General features: G+C 40.2%; 2 protein-coding genes across 5 annotated transcripts in view; one reads left to right on the top strand and one right to left on the bottom strand.

Moving 5' to 3' along the window:
- camta2 (calmodulin binding transcription activator 2) overlaps positions 1-5,966 on the bottom strand; it is a 40,305-nt gene extending 34,339 nt beyond the window's left edge. For all 4 annotated transcript variants that reach the window (XM_035409143.1, XM_035409144.1, XM_035409145.1 and 1 more), the window contains exon 1: positions 5,825-5,966. In XM_035409143.1, the coding sequence (XP_035265034.1) occupies positions 5,825-5,959 (135 nt within the window). In that variant the 5' untranslated portion in view covers positions 5,960-5,966. The remainder of the gene's footprint in view (positions 1-5,824) is intronic.
- Positions 5,967-17,542: 11,576 nt separating this feature from the next.
- Positions 17,543-25,651, top strand: part of LOC118223453 (kinesin-like protein KIF1C) — a 47,253-nt gene continuing 39,144 nt past the window's right edge. The window contains 1 exon segment of the mRNA XM_035410003.1: positions 17,543-18,270. The gene's annotated coding sequence lies outside the window, so the exon portion shown is untranslated.

Below are 25,651 nucleotides of genomic sequence, written 5' to 3'. Positions count from 1 at the left end.
CTTAGAGACCGATGTGCAATATCAGTGTCCATATCACAGCTATGTGTATTTAAGTACTGGTGTTTGCCTTTCAGTGGAAAATTGCACTCATTTGGAACATAAACAGTATTGTAAGGACAGTGTGTAGTTTACTTGCACACACCAGATGCTTATGGTTTGCAGATACAGTGCAGGCACAGTGATGGGATTCCACTCATATACATTTTCTTAGGAAAAACACATTTTTATATTTTTTAAGGAATTTTCCATCTTTTGAAAAGAAAGCACAGTCTGAAATTAATAGCAAGTAGGCTAATGAAGAACAATATGTTAGAGACCGGTTCTACCATTCTTCCTTAAGGAGCTATTAGGGGTGGATCCAAACCTGAACGTTCTCTTCGTAAATGCAAAGATACGTGTTGTGTACACATATTTGTACAGTCTGAAGATGACCAACGATGTTCAGAAAATGAGATTAGCAGAAAAATGGGCCATGAAAAGGAAAATGACGAAAACATCTCGCACTGCACAAGTTCAGTTGTCATCCCACTCTGTCTCAGTCACTGTATTGAGAAGTGTCCAGAAAGATACCCAAAACATTACGGCGTAGCCTTGGTGCTACATGCATAAAGATGTCTTTCTCCGAAGAGCACTAAAGACAACAGGGCTTAAAGCCTTACCCATAACCATGACAACAGCCTCCTTCCATAAAAAAAAAAAAAACGTTTCTTCTTCAACTGATATTTGCTTTACCAGCCAATGCGTGTGTTTCAGAGAGAGGGTGCGTGCGTGTGTGGGCAACTGCACCCGCAATCAAACTTGAGAACTCTCCACGCACCGCATTTGCAATTCAAACAGACACAAGAGAGCAAGGATGAGCACAGGCTAAGAGACTGTGAGACACAGATGAGTTGGAGGCAGAAGAGGGATACATAAAACGTAAAAGGAATCTGATGGAGGAGGCTTCCAAGAGGCTGCAGCCGTCCTGCTATCTCCCCTGTGACGTCACCGTTTTTGCAGTCTTATCGTTTCGCCTCATTTGGCGATGCGGTGGTGCCACAGGCGCCATGCCGATGAAGCCTATCGGAAATTTGAATGGATTTGAATGATCTTGAGACAACAGACGGAGAAGGAGCGAAGTGACCGAGAGAAGGAAGTCAATAGCACAGAGAGAAAGAGATTTTCACCAAAAAATATATGTAATAATAAAGAGCTGCGGTGTCAGTCGGAGAAAGACAGGGTGATAACAGGGAGAATATGAGGCCAGTTCACAGACACGGAGGTAACTGGGTCAAGCTCTGAGTCAGAACCTGAAATCCAACCTCGCCGATAATACACCCTGGTCCAATTACCCGTATTATTACAATGCTGTCACTAACCGTGCAATTACCTCAGAGACATGAACATTAGGTCTTGCGCCGTGCTTGTCATTCATCAAAACCCAATTAGATCCCCTGAGCTGGAGGATGAGCGTGGGGTATATTAGGCACAATAAGTACAGGCACATTATGACCATAATGAATCAATTTCATCAATTATAAAGCCCATCTTTAAAAGTGCCTCTTGGTCGGGGGGTCCTGCAGAACCTGCGTTGCTTTCCATCTTCACTTCCCACACTCCGCTTCTCCCCACTCTCCGCTCCGTTTACCATGGTCGGCTACGCCCATCAACTTCAAAGTTCAAACTCCTCATGGTTTCACAAAAACTACCACACATCATGACAATAATGTATTAAAACTTTCGAAGACAAATATGAAATAGACACATCTCACGATAACACCAAAACCACCCCATACTTCGGTTTAGCCGTTCTAACTGGTATTGAACAAAGCTCTGGAGTCTAAATCATTGTCTGTGCACCTTTCGGCAGTGGGGAGGAGGAGGGGAGGGTCAAGGCCTTTTCTATCGAACGTCTGCATGTTTTACACACATCTCCAGCATTTTTTTACAAACTTAGAACTTTCCCACATCATTGGAGCCGATTCACGTGCCAGGCACTGTATTACAGCTAGTTCATTTTAATGAGCGCAGGAACTCAAGTGATGCCTGTCTGACTCCAGCATTGGGATTGCTCTAAAAGCCCTGCGTTAAGCACAACTTGACAACCGTCGCCGCTGATACGCTGCGACATGAACTCCACACGTCGGACCATGTAAACCAAGGGCACGCAACCCTCGGCCTGTTCCAGCTCTATGTAAATCAGGAAAGTTCTTCTTTTCATGCAAAAGACTTAGCAGCAAAGGCATCACTCCTTAACTGAAATCTGACCAATCAGATCAGCGAGTGACATCATTGGGTAGTCAGGCTCCCGGGAGGAAGGGAACCTCAGGTCAGAGAACCTCCAGGGCCAGACGTGTGCACCTGTGATTCATAAGGTCTCTTCAACCTGGATGGAAGCAGCAACACTCTATGACCCAGTTTCTAAATGACAGAACATGAGAAGTATGCCTAATTAGCCTTCAATTTGTTCTGGTGTTTAAACAATGTGAGGCCCTTTTTAGAAAGCGAGATGGCTTGATAACATGGAAGAAAAGATCCAACTCATCATCATCAGTGTGGACCTTCTCTCAAAGGCAGTGTTATCCTTTTAGCCTGACCTAGTCCTATTTTCTGTCACGACAAAATCACTTTCTAATTACCCACACCTGTGTGTACACACACGTACACAGAAAAAGGGCAGCCTCATTCACACAAGACGCATGCATAGCGTGAGTGCAACTTTTTCTCTGAACATTTTTTTTTTTTTTGGGCACCGGTTTCTTCCCAGCCTCCGCTGCCACCGGATTTATTAATGCGTTTCATTTTTCATCCGCAGCGCAAGCGCCTCTTTAAATAGCACGGCAAAGCGCGCGCCAGCTAACCGCATCACACACCCGCTTCCATATTAGATTCAATTTTCATCTCAATAAATTGAGCCCTTCGCCGCTGCTGTTTGACAGAGGGTGGAAATGAGTCAAAGCGAGCAGCGGTTCAGAGACGCTTCAGCCGAGAGGGGGTATGGAGGAAAGAGGTGGACACAGGATTTAGACTACAACTCCCAGAGGGGACACTGCTCTTGTTGTGACTGGTGAGGCAGTTCAGTTCAACCCCTCAACCTAATCCATGCTAAGCAAATTGGTGACAGGATGAGTCGCCATGAACAAGCGTACCTGCTACAAAAACGTGTAATGCAACATATTTTTAAGTTTGGTGTCCAATTAACAGAACTATAATGCCACGGAATGCAACCTATGTGTTCTCAGTAGCATGCACGCACTGCACTGTTAGAAGGTGCAAGTAAGACTGTGATGGATTTGAGAAGTCTACTTCTATCTCCTGTATTCACTCTGAATTACAAATATTACAACAATGTTGGTGCTAAGGGTACTAAGATTTTGGAATATTCTTGTTAGCTACACTGATGCTTCATCCTTGTTGTGCTAGCCCACTTTCCCCAGTACCTCTTCTCTCTGAAGAGTCAATAACACAGAATGTCACTGGTTATTCAATGTTGTATCAGGTCTGTGTGTGAATGCTTCACTTTATGGAGTATTAAGAGCAGTACCATGCCCTGATAAAGGAGCTTGCCTTAATACAGAGTAGCTACAAGAGATGGATTTAGCAGAGGAGGCATTCACAGGTGTAACCATGATAGCACTGCAGCCTTGTACAGGTGTGAATCATTAATGAAAGATGAACATGATCTGCACCGACACCAAACGACAATGACCAGCGCACAGAATGGTTGCTTCACAGCTCTGTAACTTAACACTCTCAATTAGCTAATGTACCGTACACATATACATTTGCCATCAATATCCAACGGAATTAATCATGCCCAACATATTTGTACAACTGTATACATTACCATTGTAATATAAGTTAGAAAACTGTTCTGCTACGAACTGTGTTTTAGTCTTACTGCACAAAAGTCAGGAAAATCTCTTTTCCAGCAATTCTCATTTTGCCAACCACCTATCACTCTGATGGGTATAAGCTTGTTGTGCCAAGGTACATCTTCCCATACTCTAGCAAATATATTTGCAAGATTTCAAAACATGACATTCCCAACTGTTGGTTGTGTTCCTTCTTCAGGTATACCAAAAATAACTAACTACAGTTGTCAATTTTTTTTGCAGAAATTTCTGCAATCCTGGAGAACTCTCTCAAAAACCTACACTCCCATTCTGTCAGCATTCATAACTTTCTGGCTGAAAAACATCTGACTGACTGTTTTTCAGTTACTCTGGTAACCAGAGTAACTGAACCAGTGGTTATTTCAATAATTGGTTGTGGGTTCAACCTGAGGACGGGCAACTCGAACACGAACACACACACACACACAAAACATAAATAAAAAGGCTGTACAACTGCTGTTATCACTGATGCGTGCAGTTTCTGTGCGCTCTCAACTCACAAGTTAATATATAATCGTGATAAATACATTTGTAATGCATTATTGCTTACTGGCTAAAAAAAGATCGTGCGATCTCGTCTTCAAGTCTCATTGCATGTCACAGTCATGACAACTGCTTTTCAGACAGATCACAAAAATGGCTCTTAAATGTTAAGCCCGCAGAAACACACCAAAACACGGTTGCTAGACAACATCAGGTGTAATTTACAGCGAAGTAGCTACTGTACGTTACATTACCCATTTCCTAGAAGTGATTACTAAACCGGATAAGTTAGTGAACATAGTCAACCTGTCAAATCTTCGAGTTTTTCATTTGGCTGGCATAATATAATTCAACGTCGTTAGTCTGCATATGCAAGCGACCCTTCCATTATATTAATGAAAGTGCGGAAATACGTTCCATTCAGCAAGCGACAGAACATTAGCTAACGTTAGTCGCCCAGCCCGTTAGTTAGCCAGCTTAACTAGCTAGCTTAACTAGCGAACCGTTTATCCAACGTAATTGTTTACAGGCGGCATAACTTGGTTAATTCACAAAATTAGAAAAATATACTTTGCCATGTAGCTTAGATGGCATGTTTGCCATGTAGCTTAAATGGCAAACTGGCTAACTATACTTCAGCATGATACCAAATTAATTTACGATTCGCTTGCTCGCTAACCAGTAGTTACAGTAAATCACGGGGTGATTATGTTGTCTGTATAGACTACCAGATATCTAACATTAACATTAACTAGCTACATGATACCAACTAGTTCACTGTCACTGTCTATTAGCAAGCAAAGAAGCTGTGGAGTGTACTCGAAAAATTGACCAGAATAAAACGATGTCAGCGTCTAGCCAGTTTATTTGTAATAATGTCTGATAATTTACACGCGTTGCTAGCAAACATTGCAAGTGACTTCTAACATTCATTTTCGTTTACACGCAACTGTCAGTCTTGCTAGTCGTTCACGCAGGCCCAATCCAGCGCCTGTCGTGAGCTGTGCCCCACCGTCCGAAGCCCCCATCCCTGGTGGAGAGGGGATCAATTCACCTACCTACCCACAGTGGACTGACAGAAACCATTTTAAGTATTAGCGACCACAGCTAGATACATCTGACAACGGTCTGCACGGGGACTAGTAAAATAATTCACACGAAGAACATGCATATAACAATACACCACATTTAAATGTATTTGTAGAGGCAACTCCGATTGTCCCGTTGAAATTATCATATTTCATTATTTAAATAGCTGGCTGGTCGGCTAGCTCGTTAGCATATTCAATATTTTATAGCATGTCTCACAGTAAAGCGAAATCGCACGGAAATTCCCTTGTGGCGGAATATAAACACACATACAAACACGACCAACCCTTGATTGAAAGGGGCATGGTAATGGTGGAAGTAAATGGAAATGGAAAGCACAAACACAGAAGCGCTAAGAAACCCTGAATCCTCCTCACCTTCCGCCTTCTTACACGCCGCCATCTTCTTCTGAAGACTGACGTCACAGCGCAGAGAGAGTGACAGAAGTGAGAGAGGTAGGAAAGGGAGATTGTCGGATTAGGGTGAGAAGAAAGGGATAGAGAAAGAGACATGCGGTCCATAAAGGGATATTGAAGAGTCTAGAGGGAGGCAGGTCACAGTAGTTATGAGGAAGAGATGTACTTGGGAATAGTTAAAGTGGGACCGATTAATAAAAAGAAAAGACAAAATTATGGGGACAAAGAAAGTGATGGGAGGCAGAAAAGAGGCAACATAAATTTGTGCCTTCAATAAAACAAGCTATTTTGATGACAACACATAGATATGATCATATCCCCGTGGACTCTCGTATTGCTAACTAAACCACACTCAGAAATTTGCACAATATTCAGGGCACTGATCACTTTTTATCTGTTTAACAGGGAACACATCACCCCCCAACCTCAATTTTTAGCAACATTGGTTGTCCAATTCCACCACATATTTTATAGATGAATGAATCATGACCAAGACTTCAGCATATAATTATTTGGCAAGGATAATGTGTGGGCATTTTAATTAATTAATTAATTTTGAAAATGATTATGTAATTTTTCTTTTTTAAATTATTTTTCATATTTAAGCATTCACTCGGTTTCCAGGTGTTCTGTTTTTGCCTTTTGCTGGGAAAAGATAATGGAGGTCCTGTGTCACCTCGGTAGGTTTGTGACATTTTCTTGTCTAGTGTGATTGTAACGATTTCATTGTCTTGTGTGATTGTAATTATTTTTGTGTAGTTTCCATGAACTCTACTGTAGTTCATACAACTGTATTGTATATGACCTGCTAAGTTGCGAAAGTAGAAAGCTTAGAGTGTGACCACTAGCCAGTGACTGGCAGAGACAACCGCAATTATTTCTCCTGTGTAATCTAAAGAAACCTGTGTGTCAGAGGAACAGTATTACCCTGAATGCTGAGAACCCACCTAACACAAAATGCTCTTGTAATATTTCTGCATTGTAGTTGTAGCGTTAAAACATTCCAGTAGCATTGTGAAAATATTTTGTGTTAGCTGGGACCCTGCTGATCCAGGAAACTTAGCTTATGATTAATTTCTGAAGTACAGTCTGTAGGTGCCAAACTGTCTGTAGGTGCACAGTTTCACCCTGCAGACATTTATACCCAATGTGCTGTAAATGCAAATGGATAATGGAGCATGATTGCATAACCTTGACCAGAGTATTCAAAATTCAGGAATGACCTCTGGCTTTCCTGCTGGACTGAACATTTGATGTGTTCTGATTCACCTGCAATGTGTGTTGTGGTGAAGAAGGCAATGCAAATGTCTGTGTAACTAAGTTTTTAAAAATGTAACCCATTTTTAAAAACAGCTCTGAATCCCTGGCCCAATAATCCTTATTTGGTCGACATAAAACACACATACGCACACACACCATCTGGCTACAAATAAAATGTGACATAGTGAAACCAATATGTTCACTTTCTTACAGATAACCCCTATTCCGGCTTAAAACAATCCAACAACATCAACCTTCTGGACACGATCAGACACATATAAACAAAAACATCACCAATAAATAATAATCTACTTTTCCATGCCACTTTCTTTTAATCCACAGTTTATAAATCACAATTCTAAACCTGTACTACTGCGGCAACACGGCATCAGTTTGGGAGTACACTGGCATTGGCACCCTCACTCAGTCACTGTTTCTTTCCTACTTTACAATCCCCCAGCTGGGCGGTGAAGCCATTGGACTGGAGGACTGTGCAGCTGGCACAGCAGCTGTTGACACAGTGTAATGCAGGTTCACAACCAATCAGAGCAATCTCTACTGGCACGTATAAGCTCAATTGAATACCAACTGAAACCTTCCCTTCCCGGGTGATACAATGATCTGTGTCTTTTCAGACTTTTACCCCATTGGTCACCTAGCCATAGCTGCCATGGTCATCATTGAGGAGAATTAATCACTCTGACCTCCAAAGCAAAAAACAAATCACTTCAACTATTCAGGAATCATCCAAATCCTACAGTCCATTTAAGTTGGATGAATTGGATGGCATAATGAATAAACCACAATGTTGACATGATAGTATGACAGCAAACAGAGCTGGCTTTTCAGCTACATGACAAAGTCATGAATAAAATGTAATAAAAATTTGCTTCGGTAGATATGTAACAAGAGTAGGCCTGCTGCAGGTTTCAAACCAAGGCCCCCACCATCCACAGTATACAACCAGGGAGATGAGTAACTCACCAAGCTGCAGACCCAATGTCACTGGGCAAAGGAACTAATCATACTTTCAGTGTGATGCTCTATGAGGTGACATCAATTTCTGCATGGCGTCCCTTGCGTTTACTCATCTCTGAACTCTGCTACATGTGAGTGCAATCAAGAATGCAATCCACACAACATGATGGGGGTCAATTGAAATGAAAAAGAATGGATACTTCACATAGCATCCTGGAAAGCAGAGTACGGTCATTGTACCCCCACCCCCTCACATCCAGCATGATCAACAGGTGCACAGAGAACAGATGCGTAGAGAACTGAGTGGGACAGTAAGTTATGTTTACGGCTGTGTACAGTAGCTGGTACTGGAGACAAATGTTGGTCAGAACCTGTGGATTAGTTATCGTGTCTGATCCATATCAATATAACAAAGCCAGAGACAGATTACATGCTTGGTTGAAGACTGACGATGGGACCAAGCAGGACGTGGGTATACTTCTTTCCCCTGGACAAAATTTGTCAACAGTCTGTGACAGGTGAAGTAATATGAGCATGGAATTGATAGGAAAGCCCATCCCAGGAACTACAGGAGACTAGCAACCAGTGCTGACTGATTGGGTGTCACCTGTCACACCCTGGAAATCACACGTCACCATTGGGTTGCACCCGCCAATTAAAACAGACAGCATTGGAATAGTGTAGGTTACCCCTCATCTTCCACCCTATCCTTCTTCTCACATTCTCTTATGTTCTTTTCTTCTATTTAAACCCTGTTTTATGGGATGTGAACCAATGGTCAAGTCCTAAAATGGTGCACAGCTGACAAATGTAAAATCAACATTAAAGCTGCCAGCAAGTGCTGAAAAAATATTTGTTGATGGAGTGTTTCGCATTCATAGGCATTATTTTCTAGCAAAAGATTTCATGTGTGTTCTTTGTATAAATACCTGCATATATTTAAAGATAATTGTTTCCTAATTCATGGTTTATAGATCTACTTTGTTTTATTGAGATAATGTTTATGTTTTTCTCTGACAGCTCAGACAAACATTATGCTGAAGATTATCCAGAACACAAAATAAAATAAAAAGAGTGTATCAATTAAATGTCTTAATGTAATGGTTGTTGAGGCTTCTAAGTTAAGCATGAGATAAAAAAAAGTCCATGTGTCACAGTTGGCTTTGGCATATGATAGCAACATTGTTTGCTGTAGTAACATTCGCTGCAGGGTGAGCATAACATTTCTTATCAGTTCTGTATTAAAAGCTGGAGTGTGCCTTCCATCTCTGTTAAAGTGATTTTTGAGTAGCTGAGATAACTAGCCTTTATGTAATAACATCATGGGGCTTACCCCTTTAGTGCTTTCTGGCTCATCATCACAAAATCAGGGTCAGTATCATCAGTGCCTACTGGGTGATGATATTTATGTGACTTCTGTCAGGTGGATTAAGGTCAGTTAAAAAAAGATTGTTTTTCTTAGTTGCATTTTCTTCTTTGACATTGTGATGGTTCATTAGTTGCATGTAATTCCATCTCAGCTTGCTACCTGCGTGGTTGTGTTCCTTTTTTTTTTACTGAAGCTGGAAGTTTGGAGATTGGAATTCAGTGGAGACAATGAGGCAGAGGCATTGTTAAATAGTGAGATGGAGAGTGAGGAGGAGGAAGATGAGGAAAAAGCAGAGGGCAGCCTTATCAAATGGAGGCACCCCAGATACCATGTAATGCCTTGGCTTACTCAGAAAGATCTTTCTGTGAAAACCCAGATTCTCTAAATCATAAGTCTAAACCAAAAATAAGAGATTACAAGCCCACGAGGTTGTATTACATGCAGAACTAGTGATTAATTACACAACCTCCTTTCCACCAGATTCACATAATCCTCTATTCTTACCGTCTTCCTGCACCCACCAACCCATATTCAAGACCTCCACTATGAGCCACGATCAACCCTTCTTGTACCCTGACCACACAGTTACTACAAGTTCAAGCAATATTTATCACTATTTGATTTTTGGTGTCTTTGTTTCAAGACATTCATTTCATCTGTGTAGATTAACAGCTATTCATGATATCAGCATTATACTAGCTGCTGGGCACCCAGCTCAGTCTATAGCCACATTATTTAAGATCACTTCCAATACATGAACAACATGAACTGTTACACAGCATGTTTTCAAAAAAGATTTAAAAGCTGATGTCCATTTCATACTGATAACTGTGTTATTGTATATTAAAATAGCTTTTGTAGAACATTTGTCAAAATGCATAATTGTGTAAAGCATAATGAATGAATTAATATTCATACATATGTATATATTATTATTATGAATATATCCATAATATGTATATTTTGGAGCCAGTCACAAAAGTATTCTTCCAAACACTTCAAGCCATGTTAGGAGCTGACAGTTGTCAATGTGCTGCTTCGAAGGACACAAAAATATGCAGTGCAATGTCATAAGCAGCACGACAGTTTGTGCGAAATGCAGTTGGGCAAATTTAAGGACTCTGCCATCTGTCTTGTCAGCTTTGGGTACAATGAGTTTTATTCAAATGATCTTGTATTCTAATGCGCATGGAGCACACAAAGTTGGTTCAGGTAAATGACCACTAAAAGGAGGACAGCGCAATGTTTTGTTGTGTAACCTGCTATATTCGTTCAAATGCAAATGCTGAGATCATCACCATGGTGATGAAAAAGGACCCCCTCATAATTCTGCCTTCCACAAACTGATACTAGGCAGTGTCATTTGAAAAAAAAGGTTCCTCTGCCTGAAATCTTGACTAATTTATCTCTTAAATGGGTTATGGACATCAGTATCATCTGAATATCATTTCAGTGATTGCATGGTGCACATAGTCAGAAGCTTGTGTGTCAGTGCACAAGTGTCATGCTCTAAATGTTACATGGAAGGGTCATTAGATTTGTCTAATTAGTTTACAGGCACAATGTCTTCAATGCCAAAATTGTAAGCTAAAGTGATTACTTTTGTCACATACTCTATACAGCGAATGAATACAACACATGATGTTTAATTGATATATGTGTGTCCATGCCTGTGTGTGTGCATGTATGTGTGTGTTTGTGTGTGTGAGGGGTTTTGTAATAAGATTACAGATACATTTCTTTATAAAGAGATTTGTTTTTCCATGGAAATGCCATAGTTTATACGACATGAATATCATCAATACAAAGCTTTATGTGATAAAGAGGCTATTCTGTATCATCTCCAAGATAAAAACTAAGATAAGCAGACATGTGTCTTAATAATTAATAATTGTTTCAATTTAATTTGTTGCTTTATAGAATTCCCCACTTTCAGCTTTGCTGATTTAGATTATTTATCTTCTGTAATTTCCTTTATATCCAAAAAGAATATACAAATATTTCACAATATTTACTGACACTACATTTAATGCTGACACATATTCCAAATAGCCTACATTTTGTATAATCTGACACTGCTCAAATTTCCAGTACATACTGTATTTCAACTCTGAGCTTGAAATGTGTCCAGCTGCCAAAATATTACACACAACCACTGCCCACATCATGTCCATGTATCTCTGTAACTACATCAGTTGAAACCTTCGGATCTGTTATAGATTGCATCAAATATATTTCCCACTGATTATGAAAAAATGGCCATGTCAGCCTTAGGCTAGCTGACAAGTGAAATTTGCCTGATCTTCCACCAGCACACCTCGACAGTCCCCTGTCTGCTGAGATTGATGATGTGCTGTAGCTCCACTGGTTCCTGGCACTGTGATGGCTACCATCACTCTTGTGTGATCTCACACTCCCACACTGCCATTTCTCCTCCAGCTGGTCAGATACTCCAGGTCCACCACCGTTGCCTTTTATGGACTGACTATTGCCTGTTTGTTGTGATGTCATCCACCTGTGTGGACAGCAGCCAATCACAGAAAATCCAAACAGGTGACCCTTAGAAGCCAGCGCTATCTCTGATCAAAGTACATCACATCTGTTAGCTACAGTTTGATGGCAGGGGTGTGACTGAATCAAGGCAATAAAACACTTTATATGGGTGCAGAAAATGCCAAGCTTTAATACATTTGTAAAAGACTGCTTGGTTGAATAAAATGTTGGCGTAAAGGAACAGTCTGCAGTGCTACAAAAGCTCCCAGACTCCAGAATTGGCATTCTCACCCTCAAGGACAAGGAGGAAAGAATTATTCCTGTGGGTGAGCATTAAAGGTGTTATTAAGTTCTAGGAAATAGCAGGTGGCATGACACACAGCTTGACAAAAAAAGGAATAGAAGGCTAGATCCTGAGACTGGAGGGTGGACAGTGTGTCCAGCCCTGGTCTGCCTGTAAGAGAAAACCTGATGAAATTTATGTTTTTCACCTGAAAAATCCTAACGTTTATTGTGTAAGCTTGGTTCTTGTTTTTATTATTGTGGAGGAGGTGTGTCTGAGGGAGGGGGTTTATATACCTGTGAGAGAAGAGAGAGAGAGAAGGAGAGAGAGACTAAGAAAGCTCCTCCTAAGCTACCCTAGCCTAACAAACAGTTTTGTTGCAAAGCTCTTGTGTATACTGGCCTTCGGGGAGGGCAGATGAGAGTATGTTTCCTCCTCATTTCCTCATTGAACCTGGATCTGAGAGGGAATATATGCACACACACACACACACACACACGTGCATGCACGCACACACACACACATATACACACACAAATACACACACACTCACACACACACAAGACATACACACACACAAATACACAAATACACACATACACATACACACACACACATATACACATAGACACACACACACACACACACACACACACCCACGTGCACACACACGTGCATGCATGCACACACACACAAACACACACACACGTGCATGCACGCACATACAGAAGCACACACGTGCATGCACGCACACACACCATCACACACAGACACACACGCACACACAACTTGAACAGCATGCGCCCTTCAGCTTAATGCTGTAAACACCAATGTTCTAGTTTTACTCTAATTGTCTACATCACTCATCAGGGGTATGTCAGATAGTCTTAAGCAAAATCATAAACGTCATGCTGCTCTCAGCTTGATTTTCACTGAGCAATGTCTCCCCCTACTGAGCTTTGAACCACAGAATCTAGACACACCGCTGCTACATTCAGATGATGTAGGTCTGACTTTTTCTTTAATATACCATATATTCATTTAAAATAATATTCATAAGACATTCATATTAGATTTGATTAATATCACTCAAGGCTTTACTCGCTTTGTTAAAGAGAAAAATTAATTTTATTCAGATTCAATATATGCTCCTTTTATATATGCTCGTTTCCCTTGATGACCACTAGATGGAAGATTTCTGCACTGAGCAAAACTGAAAATTTTGTCTAGGGTTATCAAGTCATGTTGAGTTGTGCAACAGAAAGTGATTTTAAAAGTAACCGCAGTGCCAAGACACCAATATGAATTTTGTTGGCTGAATTCCCAACCTAAAATGAATATACATTCAGTTTTGATCCATAACGTTAAAGACATGAAAAAATGAAATTGAACAGTTTAACATAGTTGAAAGATGTGTATCTCCCAAAAAAGTTTGTGAACAGGCCACTGGTGTTATTTACATAGTTCAGGTCACAAATTGAACTGTAATGAACAAATCATCACTAAATCCATATTTCCTATGTTTGCCGACTGCAACTTAGTTATTTTACAGTGTGACACCAGACTACTGTAATGAGACATGAAAACTCAGATTTAAACTGCTTTGAAAGCTAATAAATCATATGTACTGTGTCACCTTTTTCTGTTTCCATATTAAATTTACAAGTTTGCCGATCTGCGTATCAGAACCTGTCATTATCATGGGGTTTCTTGAGTGTGATCTCATTTTACCTTGATTTATCGTACCGTCAAAACCAGTTTCTATTTGTAAAATAAAGTGAACAGAATTAAGTAAAAAAAGAAAAAAAAAAGAAATGTGGTACATATGATAAAGCATTCCTGTGGATTAAATGTATTCGTTAAACAAGTAGGGCACTTATAAAACATCAGTATACTGTACAAACAATGTGAACAAAACACATCAGTAATCCAATTGCAGAACATTGTAAAACGGTACATCATCACATTTCTTCTCTCAAACATTTAAGTAATGTGAAGTCCAACAGGAGCTGCATGCCTGTGACTTAAAACTTGCACATATTATTTTTTTTTAAGACTCCAGTTTTCTGAAATAGTGAAGAAACAATGAGGCAATTATATATAATTGAGAGGCAGGAGCCCTATTCCTTACAAGGAAGTACAGCCACACATGAAAAATGTTTGAGGTTTACAACATTTTTGCTAAGGTTTGCCTTAAACACGACATTTAATCTACTGTGTAAACAGTTTGCAAAGCTTTGTAACAAAACAATCTTTGAGATATGCTTGCCCTTGATGCATTGCTCTGTAACCTGGACATAGCCCAGATCAGTGAGTTTGGCTGTTGGTGCCAGGTTATGATGATAGGTTGGTGAACTGGCTGCTGGCTTGTTTGCCACCTCCTGCCTGACTCATGGTATTTGGAACACTTGGGATGCCTTCAACTGGCAAAGCACCAAAATAAGGCCATCCGAGGGGGCTGGTGGGAATCTGAGTCTGGAACTTGTCAAACCTGTTCTGTGGACAGCGGAAATCTCTTAGATTTTTTAAACTTATGATATTCTAAATTCTGGAGAGCATTTACAAATTTTAGTCTCTAAACATGTAGCTTTTAATGACTGCTAAATCGTGTTCTGATTTATATGATTATTGTTTTAACTTAGAGGACAAAATCAGCTTTCTTTGTTTCCCAATACCAAAACCATCAATAGGTAATTATTCACATGCATCAAATAAAATTATTTGTCTATCAGACATGACACAAAAAATGTCGTAAATTGGGCATATGCTCAAAATACCAAATTCATGTGTATTTCTTGGAATAGACAATTTTCCAGAATAAACATCCCTTTCCAGACAAAATTTCCGGACAAAACACTGTTACTGTACCACTGTAGGCCGATTAAAACCGCAGAAAGTATCTTACTTCTGGCAGGACAATACCAAGACGTGCAGGTTCTTTTTTATTTCTAAGAAGGAATAGTAACTTTAAAAATCTGAGAGAAGACCTTATTCAGAAAGAAAGATAAATGATGTTATGTTCACCCACAATTCTTTCACTGCACCAGTTGTTTTTGCCGAAATGTTGTTTGTCCATGGTGCTGCAGTGACAGAAGCAGTTCCTCAGGGGGCGACAGAGAAACACCAACTGACCCCCCAGCACTGGAAGCTAGTAAAGACAACCTGTGAGTGTCCAGTATTACAACCTCAGTCCATAGAACAAGTGATTAAATGTAAGCAATTCTTGAATAAGAGACTTGCGCATGTCTGCCATTCTGGTATCAGAGGCTTTTAGAAGACTGTGTTGTATGTTTAGATGTACTGGGTCAGGTACTCACTGACATGGTACAATATGAAACAGAGACAATGCCACTTTATAGTCATAGAAAATACATCAGCCAAGGGTTTTGTCCTCTCCACAGTTAGAATCCAGCTGATATTAAAACCACACATCAAAATGATGATTTTTTAGTTCATGCTTTACTGCCTAAGATTCTGTTATCTTTATTTTAATTTCTTTACTGCTTCAGTCTCAGGTAATGTCCTGTTGCCACAGCTGCTCAGCTTCCTGATCCTTTTCTCTTCCCCTGCAACTCAAACACATTTCAGTGCCTACATGTTCTAAAAGTTTTTTTTTTTTTACAAATTAATTTATGTATATTGAACTGAACAAAAATAAAAAATAAATAAAAACAAAAACACTGAGAGCCAACATTCCAATCTTTGCTACGTCATTTCATGGCGTAGTTTTATTTGTGCATATAAAACATCAAGACATTTACCTCAATTTCAAAGATATTATGGAGCCTTTCTACCACTCTTAAAACTACGGCATTACTGCAGAAACCTTAAGCTATGTTCTGAATTGGAGGGAGGAGATTTTCCGGTGAGTGCGGAAAGTATTACAGTGATCAAACAATGAATTTGCATATCCCATTTTCTCTGTGGCTGGATTTGCACATTGTTTGCATTATTACACCGGCTTGGACAGAGATGGCGCTGTTCTAGAATGGCTTTAAATGTAAGCACAGCAACTCATCCACTTTCTGGCAGGCCCCTAATGGGTTACAGACTCGTGCGCAGGTTTGGCAGTAGAGTGGAATGCGCAGGTCATTGTACGGGGTCTTTTGTTTCTGCGGCGCTGGAGTGGCGTAGGGGAGTGCAGAGGGTGGGTAACCGGGTCAGGAAGCACCTGGTATCCTGCACACCCAGGGCCCCCACACAGCCACAGACATTCAGACCTGCACAGGGCCAGGTCTGCACAATCACTGACTTTCAATCAGGTCTGCACATATCCTGGTAACATTTTTAAAGCAGTATCCATAATAATGAGAGAGACTTACCCTAGAGTACTACAGACAAAAAAAACCTTGTTAACAGCTAGGTTTTTTTGTATATATCGACAAGACTTTCGTATTCTGCTTTCTAAAATCTATGATGCTATTATAACTTGAAGTAAAACAATACCAACAGGACATAAATTCATAAGCTTAGCAAGTCAGTGTTTCGCTCACGTGTACACTTGACGCAAGGTTTCCATAATTTAGGTCCCTACCCTTACTGCCAAATTCCTGAGGAAATGGAATTTGTTCCAAATTCTACAGCTGATTGTGGAACAGGTAACGTTGAGATTTGGGGAGAGAAATGTTGCAGCGGGGCCACACAAGCATCCCTGTCAGTAATTAAATCCATTCCCCCTGTCCTAGAGAGAGTCTGTCTTGTGTTCAATAGTCATAGTCTGCCTTGTGTTTAATCATATTACATTGAGCACTTAAGAAGACTAATTGATGTATCGGCTAACTTCCTGGAAACAGTACGAATAAAAGGATCATAACTTTGAATGGATTTCTATATTTACAATCATGCCAATCTGCGAAATCACAACGGTACTTACAATAGTATAGTTTGCTCACACATATGTTAGAGCAAATCAGTGGGTTTTAAGTGGGTTCCTTTATCATGTTTACTATAATAAAATTGTCCAGCGCACACAAGTTCACAAAAATCAAGAAAAATAACCATGGCCCCTATTAATTCTAAATGTAGTATAAAATTAAAAATTAAAAAAAACAATGATCATAGTTTCCCATTCCCACATTTTATTCCAAAAAATATTCATATAATATTCCATAATTTATCAATATCTTACTCCTCATGTCACATCATTTACATTTATAACACAAACCCTCTCACCACACGTCAGTAAATTCTTCCTATCCCAGTGTCCTGCAAATTCAAATATCTCCAGGAGGATAGTTAGAACTAGCTGAACACATGTAACGTGAACGCTTTCCCTTTAAGAATCCTGCCTGATCCTTTCGTTCCTAGGTTGACGTCACGCGGGAGATGGCGTCCGGCTTCAGCCGCTGAGTTGAGAAGGGGGGGCGCGAGGCGAGGGAGACAGACGGGCCGCACGCAGACACTGCGGCTGCCGGCAACTTTTTTACTTTATTTTTTATTTTTATTTCCATTTATAATCAAAACTACCCTAATTCATTCACCAAACTTTTTGTTACTCTGTCCACCTTGTATAGAAGGAGGCGAGGTCACCAGTTGCGTTATCCTGTCCGGAGCGAGAAACGGAGATTGAAGATTTCGTCCTAGTTTTTAGCAGGGACTCGACTCCCTGTCAACAGTTGTTCAACTTTTACTGTTTTTTCCCCTTTTCGCTTTAAACTTTGTTATACTCCGCGAATCCGAGAAATAGTTTTTTTAAAGAACCATTTTGGCTTTAGCAAAGTATTATTTGCGAGGATTGTTTTATTTTTTAAGGACAGAGCGCCCCCACCCAACTTTTTCCTTTTTACTACCCTCTGCACCCCCTCAAAGGCTGGCATTGCCGTGTCCCGTCCGTCCGAATCTGATGAGAGGGGGTCAATACCAGGTCGCGGAAAGGGGGAATAGTAATAAGTAAACTTTTTGTTTTCTATATTTAATTCTGGTTAGATGTGTTCAATTAACAGTACTGGACATGTGCATTATTAAACCGGATTGAGTGTCGGAAGAAAAGTCAAACAAAAGAGGCTGTCCTCCATTTCTGAGAAGGTAAGTCGACTTCTTGCCAAGCTAATAAGTTAGCTTAGCTAGCAGCCGGACCACAGGTAGCCTAGCTAGCAGAACTATGGTTAAACTACGTGAACAAGCTTTTCATTTAAGACTATTTGTTTCCACGGGTAAACGCACATGAAAAGTTACTAATGGAAATATCAACCCAATGACGTTACCAAAATCACTTATTCCCTTTTCTTGTGACTTGCTATGTTAATATCTCAAGGTGCGCCTAGAGTAGCCGACTGGTGAATTTTCCCCCATTCAGATGGTCAGCCTGGTCAAAGCTGGGAAGGAGAGATATCGAGTATAAAACTTGTGGTTCAGGTTCAACTTTCGACCGACAACAGAAGCCCCGAAGTCAAATTGTCCATGTGGTTTTTGCGCCGTGTTAACTTTCATAGACTAATGTTTTCCGTACGGTGCGATCCCAATAATGTAACGTTATTTCCGCTAATTTCTGTGTCCCGCACGGGTGATATAAATTGTTTGTGGGGTCCCTAGATTAGAAAATGTGAAGATCACTTCGTAGTTGCCGTTGGTGTTTGGGCTAGTTAAATCAAATGATCTAACTTGGCCAGCTAACAAGCTGAGCTACATCTGGCCTGTTGTAATGGAGAAGTGAAGTGGAGCTATTTTTCTATTGGAAGACACGTTCCTTTTTTCCTTGTGCCATCTGTTCATTCGAGCATCCAACTGTCGTTTGACTTTATTTGGCAAAAAGGTTGTCGAGTTGCGACTTTTGAAGCTATCACGGATAGTTGGCTGCGTAGTTTGGTAGCGATTGCTTCGTATTGACTATTTGCTGGTCACTTCGGCCGCAAGCAAAATATTTATTTTAGGTCTGTATGTTTTGTGGTGGTGGGTTTTTTTTAAAGGCTGCATTGCAGTCTGCCGCTATCTTTAGCAAATGAAGAGGGAGAGAGGGTGTAGGTATGCGGTGGAGTGACGAGTTCCCGATTGTGTGCACAGCGCAGGGCGTACAGACCGCAGGCGGATTCTGGACTGACTGGGCCAGCATTGTGACAGCTGGAGCGGCGGCCGACGGAGAGAAGAGCATTCATTTTCACATTCCATAGCCGGGCTCTCTCTCTTTCTCTTTCTGTCTCTCTCTCTCTGCAAATTAAAACGCCACTGTGTTTCAAATCTCAAATTTCCAATCACCCATGACTTTTAGTTGCGTCATAGTCTTGGTCTTTCACATTTGATGTCTACTCTGATGCTAGATTATCGTTAGTCTTATACTAATTCTGGTTATATAACGAAGGGGTTGGGAAGACCATAAACCAAAAGCTTGTTTGGCATTTCAGGGTCAAGTTTGTCTGCTCCTGAGATGCAAGATAAAACTAGAATTTACTGAACGGAGCAAGAAACATGAAATTGGTCTTGTTTAAAATGCCTGTCCTGTGATGTAAGCACGACCCCCCCCCCCCCCCCCAGCAGTAGCATTCCAATGTCTCCTGGCAGTACAGTCTTTTTCTTTGCCCAAAGATTGTGTGAAGGGATGACTGGAAATTTACAGTCAACACACACACTTATAAGCATGCTGCTATTGTACTGCTGTTGATATTTGGGTGGTGTCTCTTATCTGATCCTGACATAGAGACTTGAGCGAAGGTGAAAGGTTTTTTTTTTTTTTTTTTTTTAACAATGTTCATCATAGTGGCTTATGAAAAGTAAACCAAACCAGTCTATTGTCTTTGATATCTGTACTGCCAAACTTGGAGGGAGTTTGGAGTGCTTAATGCTGCAACCAGCACTGGTCTGACTGTAAACAAAGGGGGCATTAGCTCGGGACAGAGTATGTGTTTACAGTTTGTGACTGACGGGTCACAGTCAGCTGCTGTCCGGTTGTTGTGAAACTGACTTTTGCTGCCAAACAAGCTTCACACTGTTTGCTTGATTGTGGCGTTAAGATGGGTAGACTGTTGATGAAGATGATTTATTTCGCTTTATGGAGCTTGGTGGTTTTCAGATTCATTTCTCAGTGTCCACAGGCTTTTGTGGTTTCCTTTCGATCGGCAGGACCTTAGGCCTTGTGGGGGAAGAAAGTGTGTGAACTCTTTAGCCAATCACTGACTGAAATGAATCACTTAAGTGCTGAAATGCAGGAAAAGGCAGCTGACACGGTGGCCCTCTGGAACCTGAGTCTGACACCCATGATGTAGCTAAATGATTAGTTAAATGATTAAGCATGTCTGAGGCAAGCTGGTATTGATCTAGTCAGCATATCTTTTCTCACATTTCGAACGGCATGAGATAATTCTTCACAACGGAGTCCTTCTGTCCTTCTGCTGTACTCTGGTTCTGATATGTAGAAGTAAAGTGAGGCTCAGTGATGCCATTAGTTACTGAGTTAGCCTCTTTGTTTTGTCTTCCTATGTTTGTCATAACCATTGTTTAATTTGCATACTGTTTTTGTTCGTTTTTCTGTTTCTTAACTGTTTTGTTGTTTGTTTTTGTGCTCTGCATGTGTTTGTGTGTGAGGGTAGTAACATGTGACCTGTCATATGGTCCCACCGTACACAAGTCCCATTGAACTGTGGCTGACCTGTCCACACCAACATCAGACACACTTCTAACATAAACAGACTCGAAATCAGACTCCCCCTGAATTGGCTCACATTCTGCAGGGTAGCTGACTAGAGTATCTGCCCTCGAGTATGTGCAGGGGTTCCATCGTCCAGTTCAACATGTTTCCGTTTCACCTCCATTTTGACACATTATACCGATAAGACTTCGGTTCAGTTTGATGAATACTGTTCAGTGCTTTGAAAACTCTGTCTGACTTTGAAGGTGCCATGTTTAGTTTAAAGGGCCATCTGTTGATGTAATCTCTCAACTGTTCATCTCAATCTTGTACTGCTCTATGCATATTGTATACTACAGTCTCATTTAAGTACTGGACATGGCGATGGTGTAGATGATCTTATTTAAAAGCAAATTAGCAGTAATTCTACATTATGAACACCATAGACACTAGTCACAGTAGGCTATTTACCTATTATCAACTCCATGTGCCACCATCTGATTGGTCTTAAATTGTGTTTATTTACTGTGATGGTGCATTTAAAATGTATTGCGTCTTTTTGTGTGTTATCAGTGTATCTGCAGTATTGCAAACTGAAACACATTAAACCAATCATTCTTGCACTTTCACTTGATAAAATACCAGTGAGGGTAAGACTTATAGTACTTACAGTAATGATCCTTTCAGAGATTAGATTTTGTGTTTTGAGTAGCAGCATTAATTAAACTTTAATTACTGGCTCCGTGCTGACCAGCTCCCCCTCTATAGCCAGATTCCTACTGAGATTTCTTCCCAATTTTTTTGGGTGTGGTGGTTTCTGTGAAGCTGCCTTCTGACAATGTCTCTGAAAAACACTGAACAAATAACATGCATCTGAATTGAGTTATTCATTAAATAAGAATTAAGCCCAAATGTATAATTTGTGTATATCAACACAACTTCTTTTGTAGTGTTGAAGCTATAGTTCTAAATATTCAACTAAGTATTTAATAGGTCATACAGTATTTAATACAGCTTACACTATATTCAACGTGATGAATATGAGTAGGCCTATATATATATGTATATATTGCAGGTGGAGTCAGTAATGCATTCACTCAATGCCTCAAACGTTTGTTTGAATTCTGCGTGAACTAAAACTTTGCGTGTTTGTTTGAGAGCCGGTTTGTCCCAGTGTATGTGTGGGGTTCGTGAGGTATCAAGGTATCAACTCAAAGTTTGTTCTGAACTTGGGACAATACATTTAAACAGCCCTTTTGCTATTTTCACAGTAAATATTAGGATGCTGTCTCAGTAGCACTTCCTGTAACCCTCAGGTTCATATCATTCCTGAGCTGCCACTGAAGAGATGGTTGTTGTGCTTTACACTAATGTATTACAGTAGCCTACATAAGATAGGAATATTACACCTACCTTCCAAATGTAAAATATAGCAGCTGGAGTAGGAATGTTGCAATCAGCATGTAGCTTAATTGGCCCTAATGTGATGCTATGCTCATCATCTTGTGAAATACTAGGTACGTCCATCCACAGACAGCATCTGCTGAATGGTAATATACCTAATCAGGAACTGAAGGCATAGCTGTGGGCTATTTCTCAAAGAAGAAAGCGGCATAAACTATTTCTTTAAATGTAAATGAGTTCAGCTGTTGTCTAAAATGGTAATGCATCACTGCATTTATAAATTCACGAAGCAAAACATATAGCCTAGGCTTATCGTATTTAGTACGTGTTGAGTAAAACTTAAATATACAAATGACCAGCTTGCTAGCAAACTACTTGATTGCAATATTATTTACCATGAAATATTAGAGAATCTTAAAATTTGAAATGCATTCAATTAAGGGTCTTTGGAACTGTCACCCTTAAAGTATTTTGACAGCTCTGGGCGTACAAAAATATTTTTAATCTAGGCTAATTCCACCCACCCTCAAATGAACTTTGTTTCATGTGAAACTTATTGCAGAAATTATGTCTTTGAAAATTGTATATAGAAAAAAATTAAAAATAAATAATAAAATTCTTAATTTCATTGTCAAGTAATGAAAAATGTTTCTCTTATCTCTAGCCAGGAACCTGAACATTAAACTCTGTCACTAATCCTAGCAAGAAAACTATGATTTATTTTCCGAAATATTTCATATGAATTGAAGTCTTTGCGGTTTAATCTGAGCCATTAGTGAAGTTGGTAATTGGAAAAATAGTTCTATCTGGGTTGTGTAATTAGCCACAGGTACAAAATGGTGAAAGGTGTCCAGCTGTGTCTGGTTAGAACAATTCTTAAATCTGAGTGGTGACTCCTCAACGGTTTCCCCACAGCTCCAGGAAGCTAAATTGCATTAAAACCCCTTTAAAGAGCCAGAGGCACTTGGAAGACTTGAGGGGTTTTTTTTGGGTTGTGCACACTGCAGTGTGGGCCTTTAAGTGCGTAGGAGACGGAATTTCCCGTCTGCCTGAGGAAGACTCCATTTAAAGGGTGTACAGGCAGGGACCTCATTACAGGGGAAACATTTTTAATTACAGAGGTGCATTCCAGTGCTTCTTCACCAAGAGGCACTGTCAGCAGGATCCCACCCCCACGCCTCCTGAGAAATGGACCTGACCACAGATGTTTGAAAGCACACTCGAGGAAACTTTCCGTTGAAGTTAAATGGGCAGTGCCATTATGGCCCAGTTAAATGTTCTGTCTTTTTTTGTCAGTTTATTAATTTAAAAAAAGATACACTCATTGTGCGGGACATTTCCTTTGGTAAACCCTACCTCATGTTCATTGGGCACAGGCTATCCACAGGTCTTAAGGATTTGTCCCTCTGGACATTCAAATGACACAGCAAAAGAACATTCCTTAATTCTCTCTCATACCTATATTGATCTCTGACCGATTTATTCAGATTTCTTAGCCTCATCATGACTTCCTGCTTTACTGGCATTGACACTTATTTGGTCCTCACACACAAAACACTTGAAACTTGCTCAGTGAGAAGTAACAAATACACCTGTTATATTTTCTCACTGTTAGGAGGTATGGCTGCCATGATACGCTAGAGTTGTTTACTTGCTGCTATGCTGGTACTGTACAAATGTTACACTGCCCATCTGCTTGGATCACAGGGATATCATTGGGGTTAATGACCCTGAAAAGGACAGTAACTTTATGCTTGACTGTTCATGTGGATGAGCGGGAACCCTGTGAACCAAGTCTTGGGAATAGCTTCTGTTTTGAGTTGTACATGGATGCTGTTGTTAAGGTGCACTTGGCCGATCTCCCCACCACCATTGCAAGCGGTACCGAGATTGGGTTTTGTAGTCCACTGAGGTGTTGTAATAAGGGCCTCAAACCACGTTGTTCACATAACCTCCTTCCCCCCTCAGGCAAACAACGTTTTTCACACTTTTCGTTTGTTTTTCTTCGTCAGAGCGCGCTTGAAGCAGATGGTTCATAATTACGCATCCTGTCAGAAGCGGAGTCCGGCATTTTCACCTCCTCCCTTCTCCTCTCATGTGACCTACAGGGGCTTGTTTTTCCTGTATGGATGAGAGCCGGAACCCTGGCTTTGCATGCGAGTGCAGCCGCCTGTGTGTCATGCTACTCTCTCTCTCTCTGCTTGTCCACACACGAGTCCTGAAAGTATACAGTCTAGTCAGTTACACTCATATTTTCACTTTGAAGGGTCTGAAAAGTCGGGCCATATTTATGATGTTTTGGCGCTGTTTGTCTTTCTTTGAATTGCTGATTTTTCTTGTTCCTTTGCCATAAATTGCAGTTAAAAGCGGGTTACCACAAACTGTTAAACTATCTTCATATCTGGCACATCTTATACTTTGTTGTATTTGTAGCATATGCTACAGTTCGGTTCTTCTTTTTGTGATTTTACCCGTCGGTTTGAAATTTGAAATGGTCAAAGATGAATGTTTTGCATTTGTTACTCTAATTTTTACATGCATATTGAAAACGGGTCATACCTTTGCCGGAGATTTGGTGTTGGTAGAATGTACTTTTCAGAATTTGCTGTGAAAAAGTAAATGGGATTTCTACTGTAGTCATAAAATTCTAGTTGTGACTAAGAAACAGCTGCTGTTTTTAATTAGTGCAGTTACATCGGTTAGTGAACTGTGCTGTCATATGTCATTATATTCATAAATTTATTGCAAAGGTTGCACTACTCTGTTGCCATAAATTGTATACTATATACCGAGGCACCTCCTGTTATACATTCCACTGTAAATCTTTGCTTAAATTGTGGGCGGATAGTGACAGAACAGAAACCAGGATTGATTAACCCTTATTGACTGTGGGTGAATTGACTGAGAATATAACTGTTTGTAAAAACGAGCTTAACTTACAAAATTGGTTGGGAAGAAAAGGGATACTTTTAGAGAGTAGGCCTATTTTCCTAAAACATCCCCTGGGATCAAAGTAAGCATTGTGCATTTTTTATTTTTTCTGTTCCTACTGTTTGAGGAAAAAATGCACTCTTCTTGAACAGCTGTGGCAGGAATTCTCACGGATTTGTGCACTTGCTGCGCAGTTTAAGGGAACCTCCTACAGCCTGAGGTTTTCTACCACTTCCGTTCCATTCTTCTTCATCATCATCATCGTCATCATCACATGCTGCTAGAGAAATGTTTTGGTTCATTCAAAACCATTAACAAACCCATGTCCTGAGAAAATCCCATTTAAAATGGATTGAAAACAAGGTAAATATCATGAATACAATAATACAAATGCAAAATAATATGTTTGAGGTCATTTAAAAAACAAAAATGTTTTCCCTAAAAAAATATGTATTTATTACACATTTTGTATGGTTATAGGCATACATGCTTCCAGGAAATTTTTTGGTTCAT

Source organism: Anguilla anguilla, chromosome 3 (genome assembly GCF_013347855.1).
Source record: "Anguilla anguilla isolate fAngAng1 chromosome 3, fAngAng1.pri, whole genome shotgun sequence".
NCBI classification, from domain to species: Eukaryota; Metazoa; Chordata; class Actinopteri; order Anguilliformes; family Anguillidae; genus Anguilla; species Anguilla anguilla.
This window is presented reverse-complemented; position numbering and strand designations above follow the sequence as displayed.